Genomic DNA, 25674 nt, shown 5'->3' with positions numbered 1-25674 from the left:
TTGCTACGTGTTACTTCCGCACCTCGACGTGTTTGCAACGTAAATATTGCAAAGACTCACGATGTTGCAATTTTTTACATTTCGAAACATTTACTTGTACGATAATAGTTAATGGAATCAGGCGTTACTTTGCGGAAATCCATAGTTTAAATTTAGTTTGTTATTATTTTTAGCAATATTCCGCGAAAACAACTTCCACCTAGTGAGTGTACGCATAGGCATGCGTACAGCACCTCCCTCCTCCCACACTGCCTATGCGTACACTCGCATGCAAGAACCTGCAAACACCACCACCACACAAGCAATAATGTTGGAAAATCCGTGCAAGGCCCCTCACCACCATGCAGGTTGAAAACCTCGACGCGCGTTTCGCCCCAACACCGGAGCATCCTCAGGATGTGGACTCTACGAACAACGTCCGTTAAGTTGTACGATAATTCCGGTATTGTATACTAATTATACAGTGTGTAACAAAAATAAGTGATAATGCTTTAGGGTGTGTACGTGTTCACTGTGAAAGTAGCAGCTCTGAAAGACGAAAAATTTTTTTTCACTTTTGTATGGGCAAGGGCCCGAGCGCCACGAGTTTCCCCATACAAAAGTGAAAAAAATTTTGGTCTTTCAGCGCTGCTACTTTCACAGTGAACTCTGTACAAGGAACACGTACACACCCTAAAGTATTGTCACTTATTTTTATTACACCCTGTATATATACTAGAAGAACCCTGCAGCTTTGTTCGCCCGAGTACAATTTTACGTGATTAACAAATAAAGGGCGTCTCAAAGTATGTCCATAGCGAATTTTATTAAAATTGATTCTGCCATCTGCATTCTGCGCAGACAAAATATCTGAGAGATAAATATTTCGCCGTTTTTTTTAATAAGGGGGCAAACGAGCAAACGGGTCACCACTCACCTGATAGAAAGCAACTACCGTCGCCCATGGACACTCGAAACAAGAAGAGCTGCAGGTGCGTTGCCGGCTTTTTAAGAGGGAATACGCTCTCTTCTTGGAGGATTGCATGTCGTATAGGTCCGGAAATACATTAAGAGGATTCCACACCGCCCTTTTTTCCATACAAACGTTGTCCCCTGTTTCCTCCCTGGATAATGCTAGTAGAGTTATAATTTTTTTCCTGAATATCTACGGCCACTAATACAATGTCCCTATGTTTTCTTTTTTTTTCATAATTTAATTATTAAATAAGATATGAACGTTCAAAAACCCAAAAAAATGGCCAGATTTTCCGCTGTGTTCAAACGTCCAGAAAACAGATTTGGCTAGATTATACAAAAAAAGCAAAACATAGGAACACAGCTCAAGCCTTTTTTTAATCTTTAATGAAGAAAGTACTTAAATCGGTTAAGTTTTGGAGAAGGAATCAGGGGACAACGAATCGTTGATTTTCTGGATTTTCTGCAGTTGTCTCTATCGCGTTCTGCGGTATAGGCTTGAGGTAAGGGAGACAGCTATAGATATTACACGTACTTTTTTTTCATTTCTCTAGCCCCTGTTGTATCCTCTTAAATGGCATGACCAATATTGATTACCTAGTTCTCGGTGGTTTATTCTACCTGATATCATTCATCATTATTTACCAACTTTTTATGACTATCTGCCAGCAAAATTAAGCTGTTTTATACTAACGCTTATTAGTTATTACATATCGATAAAGGATCCAGAATTCGGAAACAGCATTATGTCATAGCGACCGAGATAGCAGCGGTTTGGAAGCGTAGGCGGCCTCTACATTTTTATATATTTTTTACGATGAAACATTTATTATAGTTGGGGAGGGGAAGAGGGGATTTCGGGACAAGCTCGAGCGTGTCAGATTAAGCTTGTATAGGCTTCCGACATGTGTCTAGTTATCATGGTATAGAAATCAGATTTCTCACATGGTGGGTTAATTTTTTTTTTTTTACATATTGAAATGTCATCGAAGAAGCTTACACATAAAGCACTGACGATTCAAAGGTTAGGTAAGCCTGTACGGACATTTTAAAATAAATATAAAAAATAAAGCTTTATATTTTACTAACTAAGCTTCACAGATATTTTATTTTGCACTAAACTAAATGATTTAGTCCTTGCTGTCTAAATATGTTTATAACTGACCTAAATAAGCAACTTTCTGAATATATTTTCTTTTTTCAAAACCTTATAATGGCTGCAGTTTCTGAACCCACCGCTAAAATAAAAAACGTTCTTATTATTTTTTCATCAGTTTTACTGATGTAAAAAACCTACTAGGTCTCCATGACGCTCGAGTGACTACAAAATTAGCACCTTCCCCTCCCCTAGTATTAGTATGTATATTATATTTGTCGTAAAAATAGATAATATTTAAGTTCTTGCTCGCAGCTCTTCGGCAAAACCAGGTATCCAATTATCTGTATCCCATAGGAACACTGTGCTTTTTCAGAACAAAAGTAGCATTGCGAGAAGAAGTAACAAACTCACAAATTTGATGTAATTTAACCCTCGCCCCTCTGGCCTTTTTTTACATGGGGAATTTTGCGCATCCCCGGCGGATTGGGGACATCGGCCGGGGACCGGGGTACTCCGAGGGACTCCGAGGATCTACCCGCTAAAACCTCATGGTGCTTAACTCCCCGCTTAGGCTTTATACGTGGGAGAGCCATTCTTCGGCACGAATGGGCCGGCTCGACCGGAGAAATACCACGTTCTCACAGAAAACCGGCGTGAAACAGCGCTTGCGCTGTGTTTCGCCGACTGCGTGGTTTACCGGAGGCCCAGTCCCCTACCCTATTCCCTTCCCATCCCTACCCTCCCCTAGTCCCTCTTAAAAGGCCGGCAACGCACCTGCAGCTCTTCTTATGCTGCGAGTGTTCATGGGCGACGCAAGTTGCTTTCCATCAGTTGACCCGTTTGCTCGTTTGCCCCCTTATTTCATAAGAGAAAAGGCATAGTTACGGGCACGATCAACCGCAACTCTACCAACGGTTGGCCGCGTCTGTCTCGCAGACACGCAGACAATTCTCAGTGTGCAGCAGGTGTAGCATGGTCACCATATAAATTGTTTCTTTCTACGGAAGAATCGACATACTGATAGATTTTATCGACAAAATGGCGGATTTCCATTGTCTAACTGTCACTTTGTCTATTCTTCCGTAGAAAGAAACCGTTTCTATGGTGACCATACTACGCCTGCTGGCGGGGTGGCCTAGAAAAGTCCACACGGAGAGCCCTCTTGCAGGCTTAGGGATTCACAACAATAATAATGTTGTATGGATGGTCCTTTATTGAACATAATCACTAATAGATGTTAGATTTTTTGTCGCCACTCGCCAGTTAAAAGTTAGACAAAGCTGTTGCGAAATCGGTTCAGTGTTAACCGTTTGTTCAAACACTGCCTTAACAATATGTAAAATTCCACGTACTTACGTCACAGATAACTACAGAGTTGATACTGCAAATAGATTAATGATTGATCTCCTACATACGATCGTTTCCATGGATCAATGGATCATTATTCTGTACATGTATCAATTGATTGGTCAAAGCTTGGCAATAAGTCATGATGATCATTGACGAATGATGCTAGCGGATGAAAGTTTGTAAATAAATCCATACGAATATTATAAATGCGAAAGCGTATCTGTCTGTCTGTTCTGACCTCTGCACGCCCTAAACGCTGGACCAATTTTGCTGAAATTTGGTATACTTAGACATACTTTGAATGCCGGGTAAGGACATAGGATACTTTTTATCCCGGAAAAATGTACGGCTTCATCATAAGTTAGTTAGATATTTTTTGTTAAGTATTTTAAAGTAAGTACCTAATACATTATAATGTAATACATTTCATACTGCCAGCCACGTGAATTTTTGCGATGTTCTTGTCGGATTTCAGGCTTTGTCTCGGATTTTATGTTTCATTTTAATGATTTTGCATAATTTCAGATCACGAACTCTCCTCGTGCTCAGAGGTATTATGAATAATTAGTAGAATGCCAGGCCAGTACAGCTTATTAAAATGTACTTGTTGCTAGGTAGCAAAAATGCAATAAAATTCCTTTGCATTTTATTGCATTTTTGCTAGTCTTATTGTACAGCTGTATGTGCAGTAGGCCTAGACGCTAGAATCTAGAGTCTAGACTAAGCGTGACTGTTAGCGGGACCCTAGACGATCAATTCTATTGTGCAATATCTTATATATTACGTATTTCGGAATATTATTGGCCATCTAGGGTTGATATTGAACATCGCGTGCCTTCAATCTAATTGTTAATTTTGCAATTCCTCCCAAATCAGTTCAGAAAATGAATTGTCAGAACTGTCAAACTGACGACATATGAATTGCAAGCAGAGTGACCATTTTGCGATTTAAAAAAATGAATCATATTATGATACATAATAATTATAATGATTCTCCAAGGTGACCATTTTTCTCCCGCTGTTCCAAAAAATTGAAGCGTGATATTGCACCATATTGCACAATAAATTTGATCGTCTAGGGGCCCGCCTGTGACCGTACAACGGACATCCGTATGGATGAAGTCGCGTGTCTTGACAGATCTTTTTACATTGTTTGGCAGTCTCACTTCTGAATTCTGATATGTCACAGTCACGGTTACGGTTACGGTCCTGTTTCAGTAGTCATCTAATTTTCTTATTTCTTTGCTAAACTCTTTGGTAGAGATTCGAGAGAGAGAAAAACTCTTTGTTTTGAAACAATAGTATTTTTTATCAGTACTCTTAATAAATCTCAAAGATGATATCGTTACAAAGTACAAACCTTACATTGTATTTCAAATGGCTATAATGCAAAAACTAAATTTTTCTTAGTCTTAATTCTTAGCTATAGGTATGCTTTCCATCCCATATCCAAATAAGTATGTAGGTATTAACATTAAAATGCAATATTTAAGTCTCGCCATAAATTCCAATTCCCGACAACATTTTTCTTGATATAATGTAAATTTTGCTCACGTGAATTTGTAGACAGATCATAAAATAAATTAAACAGATCGTGGCGGCTTCTGATAAAGATATTAATTTAAAACCGGATTTTGCATAACAATATTGTATTCAAATGAGGCTGATATGCATGTAACCAGTATTTAAATGGATTATATCAAAAGCTTTCTATGAATATTAATGAATATCGAGCTTCTGTTGGGTAATAGCGATTTTTAAATAACTTCCAAAGTGGGAATTTCTATGTTTGGCTGTTGATATTATTTCGATTACTCGTATTAATGTTGGGTTGCACCAGAAGCGTGGTTATAGTTAAGGCTAATTTAACTTTGACCACAGAATTTGACAGAAGGCGTTGCTGGTCTGACAAGGCTTTATAAGAACGTGGGCGGGGGCGCTGCTGGTAAAGAACTGTCAAAAATGGCGTTTTTGTACGATGACAGCGAGCGTTAGCTCCTTTTTTCGCCACGTGCATTTATAGCTTTGTCGAGCTCTATGGTTATGGTTAAATATGGCGTCTTGATGGCGTTAATTTTTAACACTAATCAAAGATTTGACATTTTACATTGTAGGTAGTTAAAGTTATAGTTAAAGTAAGTTGGTGCAACCCACACTTAATGTGTAGAATTTAGACTGTACCACAACTGTACTCTTTTTTTACTTTATTTGAGACGTTCTTATTTTTTGGTCCTCCGACAACGGCTGAAAGCGTATCCATCAAATTCAGTATAAATTATTTTTTTTTATTGAATGGTGTTGTATACTTAGTAGATTTTTGAAACGAAAAACAAGTTTAAATTTATTTAAGGAAAATGAATTAAAACTACAAGTCACAATACACTACAAAAATATACATATTTTTTAAATTGCGTCTCAGAATATTTTTTATTATTCTTAAGAGGATACACCAGGGGCTAGAGAAATGAAAAAAAAAGCACGTGTAATATCTATAGCTGTCTCTCTTACCTCAAGCCTATACCGCAGAACGCGATAGAGACAACTGCAGAAAATCCAGAAAATCAACGATTCGTTGTCCCCTGATTCCTTCTCCAAAACTTAACCGATTTAAGTACTTTTTTCATTAAACATTAAAAAAAACCTTGAGCTGTGTTCCTATGTTTTGCTTTTTTTTGTATAATCTAGCCAAATCTGTTTTCTGGACGTTTGAACACAGCGGAAAATCTGGCCATTTTTTGGGTTTTTGAACGTTCATATCTTATTTAATAATTAAATTATGAAAAAAAAGAAAACATAGGGACATCGTATTAGTGGTCGTAGATATTCAGGAAAAAAATTATAACTCTACCAGCATTATCCATGGAGGAAACAGGGGACAACGTTTGTATGGAAAAAAGTGCGGTGTGGACTCCTCTTAATACCGTACATCTTAGTTAAAAGGTAGGTAGTAATTAGTATATTACGTATGATGTGGTACTATTTTTAAAAAATATTCAATGTTATCAAAACATGTGAGCGCGAAATAAAATTTGATATGTTTCGTGATGACACCGTTTAGCTCGTATAATTTATAACAAGTCATACAAAAATTGCGAATAGTAACAAAGAAACATATTTTATTTATTTATATTATAATAATATTATAGTAGATCTATACTATAATATTTAATATTATAAAGCGGAAGAGTTTGTTTGTTTGTTCGAACTCGCTTATCTCAGGAACTACTGCGGGGCTAAAATGGTAACTTTTAGCAATTCCTCTCAATCAATTCAGCGACGATATTACGAGCAATATCGTCGGTGATTCATCTAATTTTGTAAAATAACGTGCTACGTCAACGGCAATTCAATTTATTAGCAGATTCATAATTGAAACTGTATTGCCATTCTGAAAAACATAAAAACGAACATGACCGGTTTTTTTTTCTACATTTATTTATGATTTTATAAATAATCCACGAAATATTTGATATAATTGTTATATTTTATGTATTAAACTGTACATTTATTGTATATTTGTTCATTAAAATCATTTTATAACTAAAAACAAAATGTTGTTTAAAAATTTATATGGAAACATATAATGATTTCAATTTTTTAAGAAGTATCCTAAGCATATGCTACCAAAAAGTAAAATTTTGCACCAAGGTATGCTATGGTTCCGAAGATACTAAGAGAACTCCGGATTCCTTATAGATAAAAGTTTGGGGATTCCGGCGTTGTTTTACGAAGAAAGCATATTATTATGCTACTATGTAAATTACATTCATCATCATCATCACTACCATCACACCACAGACCAATTATATATAAAAAAATACGAGTAAATTATTTGGAAGGGCTTATCTACCGAACTACTGGAGCAATTTTTATGTTATTTGGCATAGATATAGAGAGGATCTCGGGAAGACTGAAGAGACAGGCTATTTTTGCGGGAAAATATACGGTTTCCGTTAAGTTCCTAATTTACGCGAGCGAAGCCGCGCGGAACGTCTAGTATTAAATATAGTTAATAAAACTTATCAACAAAGTGGAAATCAGTAATAGTTAAACCATCCAAATGCTAAATTCTTGTAACTAATTAAATTATTCTAGTAAATACGTCTGATTTGGGCACCAGTCTCCGAAAGAGTTTAAATTCTTATCACGACTACAAAAAATTTACAAATTAAATTGCTATTTTCATATTCAGAAATTTAGAAGGCCCATGTCAATCCTCGTAGTCTGCGTAGTAGTCTGCTCTGTAATGCATTCGAAATTGCAAAAAAATCTGTCAAATAGTTTCCGAGTCTATTCAACGCTAGAAAACATAACGAGATGTGGACTCGTGGAGTGGACTCGTGGAACGTCGTCAGACAGAATTAACCGAAATAGCAAGGGCAATAAAACCAGAATCAAGGTCGAAGCGTATGCGCACTACAAGGCAAAAATCTGCAAAAAATATTGGCAAATACACAAAAACACGTTTAGCTCCTGAAAAAAAGTTGTTGATGTTTTTAAAGTTTTCTTGATCATTATGTTTTTAGAAAATACGCTCATGATCCTCCCTTCTTATTCGGGCATCTGCTACCTTCAAATCTTTATCTCCCTTAAAAACAAATTATTATTTCCCTTGAAGGCCAAATATCTTATTTTCTACAATTTTGCCTACTTTTCTGCGGCAAACTTTGATTTTGTTAACATGCCTCCTCAGTAAAGGCAACACTAAAGTTATTTTTTCTTTCAGGTTGTCTAACATGCGTCCAAGTGCTGAACATAATGGTGCTGCTGGGTTTCATGCTCAACTACTCCCTCCGCGTCAACCTAACTATCGCCATCGTGGAGATGGTGTTCAAAGACACCAACACTACCACAGACGTACTGCACCCACACAATGTTACAGAGGTAAATAATTTATATTACCATCTTAAATGTTGGATTGTTATATTACATGAAGCACCTGTATTAAATTATTTAACAATTTATAGACGTACTGCACCCACACAATGTTACAGAGGTAAATAATTTATATTATCATCTTAAATGTTGGGTTGTTATATTACATGAAGCACCTGTATTAAATTATTTAACAATTTATAAGTATTTTATGAAGGATCATAGGATGGGTGTGCATTTCTCCCACTTATAGCCGGAGTTGATCCATTTCTTTTAATTAATGCTATTGAAAATTTGATGTCACTTGTGGTAATTAACTAATGACGCATCGAAAGAGGACGCAATTCTATAGTGGATCTGTTGAGAATTATTATCATCTTAGCTTCCTAGTAGCTTCCCCTAGGTACTGCCTATGACAGGTTAGATTGCGTGCAAGACTAAAGTTAAACAGTATTATTTAGAAAAGACCCATGTCCTTACAGAAGGCTGTAGAAAGTGGGTTTAATCTAAGAAGGACATATTTTTCGGAAAGCTCCAAAATCCAAATCCTTTTTGGGGGATACCAGATTCGAAATGCTCGCCAGGTAATCCCCAGTTTTTGCACGATCCTTCTCCAAAATAAAGAATTTGATGGCAATGCTCCTAAGAAGGTTAACGTCTCCAAATCTCCGACGTAGTGTTGAACAAAAAACGACAAGGGATAAATGACAAGGGATTCTGCATACAGGTTTTCAAAAGCATCCTTTAAAATCATATCAAAATGGTCGCTGTAAAAAATTAATGCTGGGTTGATTGACTTGATAAAATCACGTGAGTTCTAATCACCCATTTTGTTATCCTTGCAATGCAAAACACGTTAAACGAGAATTTTGACGGGGTTAAAATTAATAAGTCTAAAGTTTATAGGCATTTACATCAGTTCCTTGTACAATGTACAAACTTACTTCAGTAATAGGACTAATAGGCAATACGTTCTGGGTATCGGAGCGTTTTCCTCCCCTTTATGCTTTGATACCCTGTTTCTAAGATTATTGGCAAGAGATTTTTATCCACTAGTGTTTACGATTTGCTGGCATTAATACATTAAGTAATTGACAAATGACAGCGTTGTTCGATACATAAACTCGTGAGTCCTGTCTAAAACTTTCCGACAACGGGCATGAGTTGGTTCCTAATTAAACCCATTACGACTTGAATATCACCTGTGCCAATTACGCATCGTATGAGGAGTGAGGACGCAACACGATCTTCGCTGGATAAAATTGAAATAAAGTGGCGTATTAATAGTCGTGAATCGTGATGTCATGTCTGCGCTCAACTTCACCGATTAGTTGGCAACAATTAATATACAGTCTGCAATCTACATGACAAAACATCATCAATTCATTCCTTCTGCTAATAGAGGACCCATCAGCAAATGACGCGTTCTCCGATGTTGTACTTGGGGCTTCAATTCTGAGACTGGCAGATCATGGTCATCATGGACACTTCAAATCGTAGAACTTTATCAGTTTTTGGTTACCAAATCTTCAACTGCTTACTCGTAGAATAGAAATAGTCTTCAAGATTTAATGTCTGGACTGTGTGTTATTCGTTTTGCAAAATTAGTCATTCCTATTTGAAATTCTTTGCGTCGCTAGATGTGTATGCCTCGTAAATCTTACAAAATATATTATAGTTATCTACCGACAATTTTTTATTCCTTTAAACATAAACGATTTTCGCGAATGTAATACTCGTAATGTTTTTTTCATATTCCATGATGGCTATGACGCGGCGATTCTAATTTAGTCTTTTGGCTGCGCGAACGTTCAATGGACTTAGTATGGATATTGTGTAATAGACATGTGAAGGCCAAGTGCGTAGAATTTATTACCAGCCAGACAAAGTATGTGCTCATAAAACACTGGGTTTCCCTGCAATTACTGGCAGTAATAATTTTGTGAGCTACATCTATACTAATTAATATTATAATTGGGAAGAGTTTGTTTGTTTGTTTGTTTGTTTGAACGCGCTAATCTCAGGAACTACTGGTCCGATTTGAAAAATTCTTTCAATGTTAGATAGCCCGTTGATCGAGGTAGGCTATAGGCTATATTTTATCACGCTAGGACTAATAAGAGCGAAGAAATAGAGGAAAATGTGGAAAAAACGGGGGAAATTATATGAAAGGGCTTATTTGAACGCGCTAATCTCAGGAACTACTTATCCGATTTGAAAAATTATTTTAATGTTAGATAGCCCATTCATCGAGGTAGGCTATAAGCTATATTTTATCACCCTAAGACTAATAGGAACTAAGAAATAGAGGAAAATGTGAAAAAAACGTGGGAAATTATATGAAAGGGCTTATTTGAACGCGCTAATCTCAGGAACTACTGGTCCGATTTGAAAAATTCTTTCAGTGTTAGATAGCCCATTTGTCGAGAAAGGCTATAGGCTATATTTTATCGCGCTAAAACTAATAAGAGCGAAAAAATAGATGAAAATGTGGAAAAAACGGGGGAAATTATATGGGATTGCTTATTATCTTATTGAACTACTGGAGCAATTTTTATGTTATTTGGCAAACATGAAGAATAGACCACGTGAAGGGACATAGGCTATTTTTTGCTGCAAAATGTACGGTTGCGTGAAATTCCTAAATTACGCAAGCGACACCGCGCGGAGCATCTATATATAATAAAATCGTAGGAAAGTCAATTCTGTATATTGAATATTTTTGCACAATAAATAATACTTGGGATGTGATCATGTGATCTACTATGCTAACGCGGACGAAGTCGCGGGCAACAGCTAGTAATATTATATCGCTAATCGCAGTCTAATCTCTACATTATATTGTAAATATCCTGTTAATGGATATGCACAAAGATTTTACTCATCTTATTTTACCTGCGATATTTTGTGGCTTATCTAAAGGAACTATTTCTTTCGCAGCACCCAGAAACCATTCAGCAAACGAGATACGCATGGGACACGAAACAGACAAACAATCTACTGGGGTGCTTCTTCTTCGGATACATAATGACAGAGGTGCCGGGTGGGCGACTCGCTGAGGTCATAGGTGCAAGGTAAGATAGTCTAAAGCACTGATTACATCTTCTTTTACGGCTTAGGATAACCACCATTAAAAGTAACTTCTTTCATCAGTAGAAAGAGACAGATTAGTAAGAGAAATTCATTATTTTGTCCTTAACATCTTTGTGTTTCCATTTCTTCGCAATTCCACTGGCCGTACTAAGCGTTTTGCTGAAAATTCACTGGTATTATTTTACTTTAATGCTAAAGGTACAAGGAAAAACGGAGGGTCAAACAAAATTGTATCTGCATTGCAAAAATGTTAACCCTTTTATGATCTTCGTGCATTTCTGAGAACCAGGTGATCAGTAACTGCTGGTCATGGTGAATTTAAGGTCTTTTTGAGCTTAAATATATATTATGTGGTAGTCTGGTTGTCGATTGGTTATGAGTTATGACTTATGAGCTACTAGATATAGCGTTCATAACGTCACCAGAAAGAATAAAGCCTGAAATTGATATATGTTATATATTATGTAGCACTTTATTTTAACATTGTATTGGGTTATTTAATATTTTAGCGAAAGTTCATATATCAAAGTGATATTTCCAGCATCTTATGATCTTGGCATTTTGCCTTTCCTTATAAAATATGTCAGTAACGATGAAATTGAAAACAGAAAGGGTGCAATTCAAAATGGCATTATTAAATAAACTAGACATTTTACAGTTGGTAACATTAATCAGACAGGTAAAACGAATGCAAATGAGTATTCAACTTATTTTCCTGTTCTAAGGTATTCAACAACCGAAAACATTTTCATTATCAATTAAAATTATTGTCAGAGACCTTGGGCTTCTTTAAAAAAAAAAACCTTTTTTTGACGTTTGATAAAACTGATGAGCAATTCTTTAGGCTACATCGTAAGAATTGTAACTAATGGAATGACAATGTGGGTTAAGGCTTATATCGATTGGATTAAATTACAATTTTGCAATGTCAGTGATACTGATACTGCAACTTGAAATTTTTATGGGACCCTTAGGCTCTATGCGCTTATCTTTCATGTTTCTCAATTCTCAAAAACATTACACTGGAACAAACCTGATGTAAATTGCCTTCACCTCTTTCAGTATCTGATAGGTCGTACGACTGTAATGTGACTGCCTAATAGGTTGCACGCAGAACTTTCGAGAATCCAATCAATCAGACAATAGAAGGGTCGCGAAGTCAACGAGATCCAATGTGCGACCTACAGACCGTCAATTAATATAAAAACGACCATTAAGGGCACCGTTAACAATGTAAGTAATTCCTGACAGTCCTTTAATCTCAATAACTATGGTCTTAAACACTAGTGCTTGTCCGGAAATGATAAATCCAAACATAGGGACAAAACAGTGTTGTCTATATAAATACAATATGCACTTTCAATTTTGTTAGTTTCGCTAAAACTCGAGAACGGCTGAACCAATTAGGCTAATTTTAGTGTCGAAATATCCGCGGAGGTCCAGGAAAGGTTCATATTAGGAGGGCAGTTATACGAAGTTTACCGGGTCATCTAATGAAAAATTGTTCTTTGTAAATTCCTGGTCGTCGTTTCTCTTAAGTTTTTTTGGAGTCAATATCATGTCTTGTCGATTTGTCTTCACGATAATCTCCAAACCCGTTACAGCCAGGTCAAAATGATTTCGTCTCGCATTTTTTATCGCGCTTTGTTTTGTTTCACTTGGCTGAAACTTGTTATCGACTGGTTTCTGAGTAAGCGGGTGAGTAATGTAGGCCGGATTGAAATCAGCTAACATAGACCTTGTTGCAGGTTTAACATTAATTGCTAATCGTTCATCTGCCACTTTTTACCGGTTCAGATTAACGATAGCAACCCGTCTATCATTACTGTCACTTTCATGTTACAGTTAATGAGAAAGTGGCAGCTATTTCTTAGATATGTGTTTGTTTTAATAGCTTAGATATTCCATGTTTATTTATTTATCTTGGAATGAATTTATTTGTTGGTCGTATTAAATTGGTGGGATTTTACGTTGTCTTTTTCCTTTATTTAGACAAGACGACGATATTACGTACGCCAAAATAAATATTGATCAAAGGAAATCTTTATTTTCGTTAAACTGTGAATAATATAAATTACTCATCTAACCTCATTTAAGCAGATATGGAGTAGAGACTCAGTGATTGCACTATTTAATGAATCAGCAATATAAATAATTGTTGATTCATTATGATTTATGTTAGCTTCTTATGTTGTTACTAACTTGTTATCATTACAATTTCTAATGCCAGAATTTGTATGCCAATAGTTGATGCCAGTTTTCATTTGGCATCAAAATATGGATGTAGCCTTTCTGAGGACTTTAATTTTTAATTAAGGAATAAGGAAACTGATGATAAAAAATTTGTGTATACTATAAACAACAATTTCACATCATTCTGATAGTCAGCTACCAGAATTATTTTATTAGTGATCCCAAAACTTTTGGATCTCCACCAAGAAATGTTCAAAACATTACGAGCATTTGCAAGGAATTTGTTCATTTATTTTAATTGCTTTAGATTTCGTATAGCAGTATAAACAAAAAAGCTATTTAGTTTGTAGGATGTTAACCTGAATTGCAACTGTCATCGACACCCATAGGTCATTTGGCAACACCACGCAACATTGTCCATATAAAGTACGTTTGAGCTATGATTTATAGCTCTTCTTAACGATGGTGTAATTTGGATAAGCTCATGAATTATATATACTTTACCAGAGATGTTTCTAAAAACATTCCTGCATTTCCAATCTGTGTTGCCAACCGCTTAACCACACAGGTCTGACGTACAGTGTACACGCAGTTGACGCAGTCCAACAATTGGACAAAACAATTGGAATTTCTTGGAATTATTGCTACATTTTCACTAGTTTCTGGTTAAAATGTTTGTCTCTCTTTCTTGAGGATAATTTAATTAGACCTTCCTGACTGCTTAGTTAGCATCACTCTAATAATGTCTGCCATGTGACATGTCACATGTGGCGCCGAACGACAATCTGAGTGGGCATTCCGATTCTTGCGTTGCCAAATGGTTTTCATTTTTATTGCCTTGATCTGATTTTGAGCTGCTGATTGTAAGGTTACTTGTGTACGTCGGGTTGTTTTGTTGACTTGATAAAAAAGTAAACTATAAAAGGCAGCTGCTTTTTTAAAACAGTTAAATAACGCTTTGACATTGTCCTATCATAACTGCAGGAAGCAAATACTTCAGCTGCAGGTTTAGCATGGGCACAGTAAGAATGCAAAAGGTATATCTAAAATTAAAGATACCAACAGACTTAAATGACAAACTGAAAAAATTGCCTTTGCTAATGTGTCTCTTTGTCAATTCTTCCGTAGAAAGAAACTTTATCAATAGTGGCAACGCTAAGCGTGCTTGTAAATGTCTAAGACAAAATATGGGGAAGACTATGCCCCCCAGTAACTTGCTTCTGATTTCTGTGTTTCAACTGTTCTTCCATTCCAGGCGGGTCTTCGGCTACAGCACCCTCATCGCCAGTGTCCTCACACTTCTCTCCCCCGCCGCAGCAGCCGCTGGTTACTACTGGCTGATCGCGCTGCGAGTGGCCCTGGGTTTCCTGCTTGGAGCGACATGGCCTGCTATACTGCCCATGGCATCCAAGTGGATCCCGCCGATGGACAGATCTAAATTCATGTCCAATATGATGGGTAAGTGGAAACTTCTATGATCAATCGTTATTTAGGTATTAAAGAAATTGTGAGCTGCAAATAGACCATAAGGCTGCGTTCACCGGAGCTGTGTTCGGCTGCGTTGCGAGAAACGATCTAATGAATCGTTTTAAAAACTCAAGGCAATTAAAGCGATTATATATTTGATTCCTAAAAAACTCATTTCAGCTCCAACGGCAACGCACCCCACGCTAGCGAATTCCGTAGTTATGAGACCTAAATTCTAGATCTACATTCACGACGAATTAAATACCTTGACGCAGCAATTTGCTCATCATTGTATGCTTATGAATTCTTATTACTTTTTACGATGTCTGTATCCTTAATGGTTGTGGACTCGTGTATTATCAATTATGTGTAATGTGACTGTATTATAAAAATTTGCATTAATTATTTTCGCAAGGATGTTGACTGCTTTAATATTCTTGTTAGACAATGAACAATAGAATATTAATCCGTTATGTGATATGGAATGGTCGTTAATTTAATATTTTATTGCAAGAATTCAATGAAATAACAATTAATTATTGTTGTTGTTGGGGTTTTGCTATCTGTAATAGATTTTCTATTGCCTTATTATTTTGAGGTGTGTCTGGATCATCAAATGCACTAGTGAATAGATACAATCGTTTAAAAGAGGCTATATAAAGAGGGTATAACACTTAATATATTAAAGTGTCTTGTACTACTGTGGCTTTCATGCATAATTTTTAAAGATGACTTCTAGCGAGACTTTTTCACCATTAGGTGATTGTATCCGTGAAAATCGACACAGAGATTTTTAGATCATTAAGATAATCCAGAACTATCATGACAACTTTGGTAACCTCTTCATTTTAATTTGAAATCAACAGTCAACTTGCCAATCACATGAAGCAGTTAAACTTTGCAAACTTATTCGTCCAAGTCAATTCGCCAAACGGCAGAGGTCATTTCTAAAATAAGTCGAAGCAAACAAAACAAATGACAATTACAAATGATTAGCATCTGTTAAGCAATTGTTGTTTTTAATTCATGACATGATGACTTGGTCAATTAGTCTAAGACTTCTCTCCTTGACCACACATGTTCGTTATATAATGATGATTTACTTCCTTGTTAATATTTGTTTCAATTTGAGTATGTCGAGAAGTTATTACGCAATTAATTTTGAGAACTTTTACAGTATTAGTATTCCCAAATTTGTATTTATTAAGAGACAGTAATGTTGTTTGTTTATTAGATTGTGATGATCACGTTTGTAAGGGTTTTTCTGTGTCCACCCTACATTTTCAATCCCGTACGTCGCATGCTTGTACCACGAAGAGTTGAAATTCTATGTGAGGTTCTTTTCAACCTTAAAATATCTAGAGAAGTATTATTTTCTGCAAATAGTTTGTAGTTTTAAAAGTGGCAATGCTTTCAAACTAGGTTTGCGGTTAGCCACAGTGTTTACCGATAAGACTTGGGTTATTTATGCCGTAATGGCAAATGGCATTATATTTTAACAAGACGTTATGATTGATGTTATCACTTTATCGTCGTCTTATCAGTGGTAGACATATAACGCAAAAAGCTCCCGGATTTTATCTATGCCTTATCAAATTATTTCCTAGTTTATTTGTCTAAAGAAGTTTTCATAGCATACTAAGGTTTTGCCAAAGTAGTTTTTACTGCAAGTTATTTGATATTACCCCAATGTGTGCATGGGCGTATAAATTGAATGGTACTATAAAGACTGCATACTAATATTTCCTTCTTTTTGGGGAGCATTCCAGAAACCAAGTTCCAAGAATCGACAAGAGTTAACGCTTACGAGACGTTCCAATTTTAAACGGCTCCGGGCTCGCGCCGTCGTTGTTTTGTTGCACTGGCGCTAGCGGGGGCGCGCGCAGGCGTGGTCGCTGACGTCACGGCGATACCGCGCGCCGATTGGCCGCGCGCCCGCACGCAACCTTGCGCAACGGTTGCTATGCGCCATGTTTCAATTTGCACGTTATTTAGGCGCGTACGCAAGGTTGAGTTTTTTCAGTTCGATTTTCAAATGACGTCGCAGTATCCAATCTTTATTTTTGTACACGCAATTTATATTTTCGTGTATTGCTTACAGCTGTTCGATTAAAAGATACTCTTCTGAATAATGTAATTTTGTTCATTGTATGTCGTTACTAGGAATTTCCAAACGATTTCACTCGACACGTGTTTCAAGTTCATATTGGCTACGTCACCCACCGCCCACTGACAACCACAGTATGCGACACTAGGCGTTTCTGGATGTATGCCAAGGTCAATTTTAATCTGCGCGTACATCCTTACATTACTTTTACTTAAGTATATTATTATACCCACAGCTATCTAATCACAGCTGGGTATGTTAGTAGCCGTGGTTCAATAAACAGCAAGACCTATTTTAGATTTCTCGTCAGCTTTGGAATGTTTTTTTTTTTTTCATTATTTTCAGCTACTTGTCTGAGAATCATATTCCCAGATATAAGCTAGATTGTTACATTTCTCAAGATGGTGCAGCAAGTAATGCCAAAACGAAATGTTACCAGATTCTTCACTAATTCTTTTTTTTTAATGTTCACGGCACTGTTGCTCGTCTGCTGGAGCCTGGATCCCCTCGTCCATTTTATAAACAAAACCTAAAGGAAAAAACCTAAGTATATGTACCTAAGTACTTATGATTAGACAAGGAGCATATCAGAGGCAAATGGAAACGTTAGTTTAGCTGTCGTGATAGTTATCAAAGTCTCTAAGGTTAGGTCGATAGGAAACTTACAAAGGTCCAGTGGGCAGTGCACTCGATAACGAAGTGGCACACGTCTGTGACGGTAAACAACACACCAACTCGTACTCTCGTACACACTAACTGTTTGTGGTAAACAACTGTATTTTCTTGCGTGAGTCGTGACTCGTGACGTATGCTTTCGATCTTGTTTTTATGTGGTTGATTAGCCATTATTATCAATAGCTTTCTGCAGGATTCTATATATTTGAGGGAATGCTAAGTTTAGTGACTCCTTAATCGTATCAACATGGTATAGGCCACGCACAATTTTAAGATCGTGCGGTGAAACTGGAAGGGGCAATAGGCGCTTGTACTACAGTCTAATATAATATATTCTGTGACAGTATCTATCAGAGACCCTTATTTGCGATCAACTTTCCACTAAGGAACCGTCTGATCAGTCATCTACCGACTACCACTAGCGTATCCCTGTGCTCGCACACCCAAGCGGAAGTAATCGGGTAAGCACCCGATTACTGCTTACACCTCTCGTTACCAAAGAGACCAAAAATTTACCATTTCGCTTTCCCCTTACATTTTTGCCGAGCGATGGCAGCGCCATGCCGACTGTATGGGCGCCGCAGACTCGATCGCACAAAAGTCTGTCGTCTGCGATCTCCTTAAAGATGACGTTTGAATCAATATTATATAAATATATCATAGATGGGGGGTCTGAATCGTATGATGTTTTGTTTTACTTGTACGTTAATCCGACGTCACAGCATGAGTGTGCATTGTTTTATCATGCGTTATCTATTATGTGCTAATACGCAAGTTAATGCGTTGCATTATGTTGATAAAGATACTTACCTATTATGATAACATGACAGAGTAACCTAATTGTCTTAGGGCGCATTTACTGTCATGCGTGTTACCCGCGCGCGGATCTGGTCCGCATGCAGATGAGAATATGCCTCGCGAGCCTGCATGAGAGGAAAAACGTCTAAAATAGTGTAGCCAGTACACAATATGTGAACAAAGTACAAACACCAAGTGAATGTTTAGGTACTATAGGACCACGATCACTTGGTGTGAAACACAATGGCGCATGGCTCATTACTGCCTGGCAATCTACTGGCCATCCAGTAGTCATCGTCCGCCATCATACACCATTACCCCGTTTGCACAATGGCGATGGTTTGTACTGGGCCAGCATGGACCATTGTGAAGAGGCACCTTTATAGCATGCGGGCAACTTGACACGCCCGAGAAAAAATACAAAAGTTATTCACCGGTAGGCGGTAGAATCCCCAATAGTAGTTTTGATATTTTCCATGTGGGGAGTAACAGACAGCGGAAGGATCTTTGTACTGAGATAAAGTATTGAGAAACAGCGTGCCGATAGTCCAGGGTCAGAGTTGAGGTTGAGCATAATAATATGGTCATACACGTGACTTTATACGAAATAGTGTCAGTTGATTGTATTCTGAGCTATTTTACCTATTATAGGTAGGTAGATAGGTCTCTTCAAACATGTAATTTAACGCTTAAATGCTATGCTATACAAAGGTGTTCGCACCATATTGTGTATCTAGCTAGTGCATACTTTAGCTAGCTAATCTTTGTTTAGGTTAATCCTTGGCTTCAAATCCACATCTCATCCATCCTTCGCAGCAAAACGTGGAAACGCAAATCAGCATCTTAGACTAGGTTTACACGGTCAGTCTGGCATCAGTTCAGTCCATCAGTCTCAACTCTCAGACCGACGCCAGAATGATGGCCGGAAAGTACATATTAGCGCTTCAATCACACGGTTACACCACGGTGACATGATCATCCTTCGTCAGTCTGGATCACACTGATGCATGATGGACTGAACTGATGGTATAATAATAATAGCTCCCACGCCGGTTTCGGTGACGGTGGCCGGTTTCATTGAAACCAGGCCAGCTACGCAGGAGTCATTTTATAGTGCCTAAGTGTGTGCGCAGTACACAAGAGCACTCCCTATTCCTTTACTCTCATAACCCATTGGGGCGGAAGACCGACACGACCGGCGAGAGATCAGGCGCAGGACCGACTTTTTACATGCCCATCCGACGCATGGATCATCTTACTTGTCAATCAGGTGATCAGCCTGCATTGTCCTAACCAAACTTGGAAACATGTTTCCAACGCGGGAATCGAACCCACGTCCTCCGAGTCAAGAGCCGTGCTCTATACCACTAGACCACTGAGGCACTGATGGTATACTGACCGTGTAACCCTAGTTATACGAAGAACGTGCAAATCTGAAAATGCAATTCTGTTTTTAAACTCCTTTCGCTATTGGCGCATTTTTTTCACATTTAGCTCCGAATGGCTCTTCAAATATCCATTAATTAAAGTACCATTAGTTGTCTACATACAACAGAGCTTTCCAGCCTATCCAAATGATTATTCAACTAGTGTCCACACTTCCTTTTAAAGGTTTTATCGCATCCTCTGAATCAGTAAGTCCCTCGTGCCTTTGAATAACTCGATGTCAAGGAACCAATTTGCACTTATCCTCACGAAAGCAGGTCGGAGGAAAACCTTTATCGGCTGCCTTGACTCGCGAATTTTCCTAAATATGTAACCTTTGCCAATGGCCAATGCCAACATTTAATTACATAAATTGAATATCAATTTTGTGTTGTTTTTGCCGTGTACAAGGAAATTGGGGAAAGGAAATTGAATTGTTTTTCCTGATGGTGTGTGATTAAAGGTCCATTTTTGCCAGAAAATGGACGTTGGTAAACTATTGAATTCCTTGATTACAGCATTATTTATTTCAAGCTGAAGTCAAAGGTTTGTCCGAAAATAATAATTTTGGCAAAACTCGACAGCAAATAATTAATGATGATGCGGTTTTTTCATAAGACCAGATAAGACGAGCATCATTGCTTCTAACATTCGATAATTTTGTTACTAAAAATAATAATATCTACAACTATTCGACATCATTAAAATCTGTCTACAATGAAAGGCACGATAACAATGAACATAGTTTAAGTAGAAACTAATTAGTTGTTTGCACGAAACAAAAATTACTTTCATATAAAATTACATAATTATGTAAAATGTAATCTGAAAGTTAACTGGGGTTTAAAAACACTATGAATAGTACTATTACTGTTGGGAATTAAAACAGAACTCGCGATAGTTCTAAAAGTTTACAAACTCTGGGAATGTTGTTATGAGAAAAGTTATTTTTCATTATTCGCTTTAATTTGTAAAAGCCATCATGGATATCCAACATTGCGAAGCTAACTATAGCATTCACAAATCACAATCATCGTCGATCATGGACAACAGTTGGTTATTGTTCCATGAGGTTAAAGACCGATTTGAGTAAGACTTTAGTGTCAAATCAATTATAGTCATAAAAATAATTACTGTATTTTGTATGTACTGATTTGGTGATGCAGGCAGTTATTGAAGCTGTTAAAGCATGCATTAATCGCTTCATTACTTTATCAAAAATTTTGTAAAAATTGCTTTATTGACTTTTATTATTTTGTGGTAATAACATTTATATTAATACTGAACAAAATAAGAATTTCATATCCTCGTCTGGCCTTAATGCCAGCAAACTACAACCTAATCTGACAAGATTAGGTTGTTTTTGCCGTGTACAAGGAAATGCCAGGTAGAATATTAGACATAATATTCTTAGATTTCTTAGTAATAATGGTAAATATTTTCGTCCTTTAAAATAAAATAAAAGAAATTAAATATCTTTTTATTCAAAATGGGTATCATGATACACTTTTTGAAAGTCGAACGAAGAAACTACGTTGCCTACCACCGGTTCGGGAACTACCCCGCCGAGAAGAACCGGCGGAAGAAGCTGCATGGAGCCACCCTATTCCCAAGGTGTACTGTCCTCGATGAAATCATCGACTTTATAATACGCTTTAGCACACAAACGTTTTTTAACTGCTTTTTAAAATTTGTTTAAAGGTAAATTTTGAACATTTTCTGGGATTAGAATTTAAATTATAGATAAAACCAGCAGGCTTCGCATGACCACCACATACACGACACAGGCTTTTTTCTACAGAAGATTAGACAAAGAGACAGATTAACAAATGTCAAATAGTCTTAGGGCCTGTTTCGCCACTACCTGATAAGGCTATCGACCAATTAACTTGACAGATCAAGTATGGAGAATCTGTCAAAAAAGTTGTGAATAGACTATTAGGCACTTAGGGGGGTATTACATTATCATTTATATTGGATCATTTATTTATTTATTTATTTAACTCAGGCATCTTGGCCCATATTATAAATACCTTATAGACTAACATACATACAATTATACTAAAAGCTAACACTAACACTAAAACACAAAACACGTATTGTCTGCGACGTGGGGCGTGACGTGTTCGGAAGTCGTCCTCGGAACCTCCTGTAGACGACTCCAATCGGCCAGAACTCCTCCTTCTCGAAGGTCGGTAGATGGTGCGTCGGGACTCTCACCACAAAGGAACTAAAATTCACTTTGTGGCGGGACTCTAAGCGCTCGACTCTCAAGACGAAGTGGGTCTTGCTTCTGATGTAGTCCACGACCTGCTCGACCGTCGTGGACCAGTGCAGCCTGGACACGTACAGCGGCGTCGCGGGAGTCTCACGCCGCAACAGCTGCTCGGGTCCTTCGGGTGCGGTGCCGCGATGGTTGCGGACGACGGGTTTCTTCTTCTTCCTCTCCACTCTTATAAACCCGTCATCATCGCACTTTCGGTCCTTTTCGGAGGGAGGACAATCCTTTGCAGGGGCCTCCTTTTTCCCTTTGTTTTTGGAACGCGGGGCAGGAGGCGGGGGGCAAGCGGCGACACTTGCGTAGTTCGGCCGCGGCTCCGTTGCAGGCGGGGCGCGGGCGGCGGCGGCAGCGGCGGCGGCGGCGATGACGTACTTGGGCGTTTACCCGTCTGAAAGTGCTGACGGGCTGAACGTGATCGCCTGCGCACCACGTCGGCGAGTGACAAACAAGGCATCAGGTGACCTACATATTGAATTACCACTCTTTAATTGTGATAATTCATTACGTAGATCGCTGATCGTAGACTCCGATGCCTGCAGTCTACCTCGAACTTCGACCAACTCTTCTTTCAGGAATCTGATGTCCTTTAAGAGGGTGACGACGTCGACGTGGTCCAGCGTCACGGGCGGCAGCTTGTGCAGTTTTTTCGCCACAAAAGCCGGCACCTCATCCGGATCCGTCTGCTTCAGCAAGGATATTATATCCTGCACGCTTCTTTCTGTTCCATCCCTCCGTCGCGATGGCATATTCGCGCTCTGGCCGAGCGTCTCGTAGAGCAAATGCTTCCCCTGGCAAATCTCCTCGCTGGTGAAGGAGGACTTGCAGATCTGCATTATGCTAACCTCGTCCATTGTGTCGATGGCGTGCTGGATAACCGCCGGCAACTCATTCGCCACGAGCGCCATGGTGACGTGCAGCGGCAATCAGCCGCGCGATTCGCGAAAATAATATTAATTAATAATTAATAATATTTGCTGCGTGTGGCGTCCGCTGGCTCGACACATTACAAACTGATCATATGATATATCCTATATATGATATGATCATATATAGGATCCAATATATATGATCATTTGATCATATCTGCATATTACATTATCATATTTCATTGATCCTATTTTACGTCATAAGTGGTTTCAATAGCCAATGGAGAGCGCTAACGCTGAGAGGTATTGACGTCAGGGTTACTAGATCTCAGAGAATTCGATTTGTCAAAAGACATCGTCATTTTTAATATGGCTTGTTTTTTGTTACTTCAGCAAGATTATTCAAGTATATAATTAGAAAAATATTTACATTACATTATTTGAAACATATTAACGAACAAGAAATTAATAACTCTTTTTTATATTAAATAACTGGCAACACCTATTTCTATGACCGTATTGGATCCAATCTCTCAGCAAATGTCAAAAATCTATGATCAAGGAAGAAATTAATCATATGTCTATATTACTTTATCCAATATCATTGACTCAATGATCTCGGATCCAATATATATAATAATCTAATATCCCCCTTAATCAGAAAGTGGCGAAACAGCCTCTAAGAAAATTAGTTTCAAAATCGTCGATCAGACCAAATAATTCATGTAGTTTTGAAAGTTGGTACTGGGTACAGTTATTCCTAAAGGTGTCCAGATGAAATCATTTTATAGATATTATTGTTCATAGATATTATTAGATATTTATTTTTTCGCATTTTCATTTGATCATGCTAAGCCTCCTGTCACCAAAATGTTTCGAACTTTAATTTTTTAGATCTGACAAGTATTTTCTAAAATTCTGTTTATTTTCAGCTTCATCCCTTGGCGCAGCCATCACTATGCCCATATGTGGGTTCCTGATTTCACACTTCGGGTGGGAGTCTGCCTTCTACTTCACAGGTATGAATCTCATACATTATTCTTAAGAGTATCAAGTCTTTAACTCCGCTGAAGTCTGAGGTGAGCGATGTAGCTAACTTGATTTGCCTTCCTTTGGCTTAGCTGTAGGCTGCAGTTGGGTAAAGTGTAAACGAAGAATTACATTTTGCTTAGGCTGCTTAAGCCTGTAATTCTGCTGTGTGGCTGATGTAAAAAGGGGCCTAGGGGCCTTTCTAAAATTGCAGCTTTTTTTTTTCATGTGCATCTCAAAACTTCAGGAGCTCGTTGCTCGTACCTCGCGATCGCATTTTGGCTGCTCGACTCTTAGTAACGTTTTGTCTATAAGCCTGACAGGTGACAGCCTTACAGGGACTACAATCACCCTATCAGACGGATAGTGGTCACGAGTTCGAGCATTCTGCGTTCTGTGCATGGGCGTACCCAGGTTCTGGGCCAGGGCGGGGCAAATTACCTATATTCTGGGCCAGGGGGAGGCAAATTACCCATATTTTGTATTGCAAACAAATGGCAAAAATTCGTTTTCCTAATTTTTAATTTTTATAGATAAAAGTACTAGATAATATACTGAGTAGGGACGTCAACATGATCCAGGGGGAGGTGAGTATATCTATGTAACGTAATATAAGACAAAGGACGTAAAACTGACCGTTTGAACGTTTGACCGCGTGACCGTTCTCCGTCTGATAGGTCCCTATTCTAACTGGCATGTATTTTCCAGGTATAATCGGCGTGATGTGGTCTGTGGCGTGGTTCGCGATGGTGTACGATTCCCCCGCGCAGCACCCTCGCATCTCGGAGACGGAACGCAACTACCTGCTGAAGGCCCTGCCCCAGGATAATGATAAAGTGGTGAGTTGAGAGGAGATAGAAAGAGAAGGACAATGATCGTACATGATGATTGATGCCACCAACACGAACACCAGTTTCGTTCAGGCTAGTTTTATTGAAACCAGGCTAGTCAGAGATTTAAAATTGCTATAGGTAGTGTTAGCACGAAACAGTACACAATATCACACTCTCTTCTTCTATTCTGTAACCCAGTGGAACGAGTAACCGACACGACTGGCGTAAGATAAGAGGGACCAAACATACACACTCAATACTCATCCGACCAAAACATTATTTTTGTTAGTAAACAACTAATTGTTTACTAACAAAAATAATCTTTTGGTCGGATGATCCTGCGATGTAGCCTGCGATCGATCGACTCGCAATTCACAAGTTTGCCACTATAGATTCATCGAAAATGTTGGATTCAACATTAGGGTACAAGTTGGAAGCCGACAACATGAAGCGGCAGCAGATGACGGTCGTCGCGACACTACTGGTTTGTATGTATTTTTATGAATAAGTTTTGTCACTAGCTGCGGAGGGTGTTTCATAGAAATGCGACAACTGTTGTCGCGTGTCGCTCGATTCCAACTTGTACCTTTAAGGAGTGAGCACACTGAGACGGGCCGTGCCGGGGCTCA

The 25674-nt window shown here is 38.1% G+C and overlaps 1 protein-coding gene across 1 annotated transcript in view; it reads left to right on the top strand.

The window, feature by feature from the left end:
• Positions 1-25674, top strand: part of LOC121735430 (sialin) — a 57002-nt gene that overhangs the window by 15162 nt on the left and 16166 nt on the right. Inside the window, exons 3-7 of the mRNA XM_042126266.1 lie at positions 8130-8287; positions 11219-11352; positions 14820-15022; positions 24116-24202; positions 24921-25051. Coding sequence (XP_041982200.1) covers positions 8130-8287; positions 11219-11352; positions 14820-15022; positions 24116-24202; positions 24921-25051 — 713 coding nt within the window. The remainder of the gene's footprint in view (positions 1-8129; positions 8288-11218; positions 11353-14819; positions 15023-24115; positions 24203-24920; positions 25052-25674) is intronic.

Source organism: Aricia agestis, chromosome 17, assembly GCF_905147365.1.
Source record: "Aricia agestis chromosome 17, ilAriAges1.1, whole genome shotgun sequence".
Classification (NCBI taxonomy): domain Eukaryota; kingdom Metazoa; phylum Arthropoda; class Insecta; order Lepidoptera; family Lycaenidae; genus Aricia; species Aricia agestis.
Note: the sequence above shows the minus strand (reverse complement) of the source record. Positions and strands in the feature narration are given on the sequence as shown.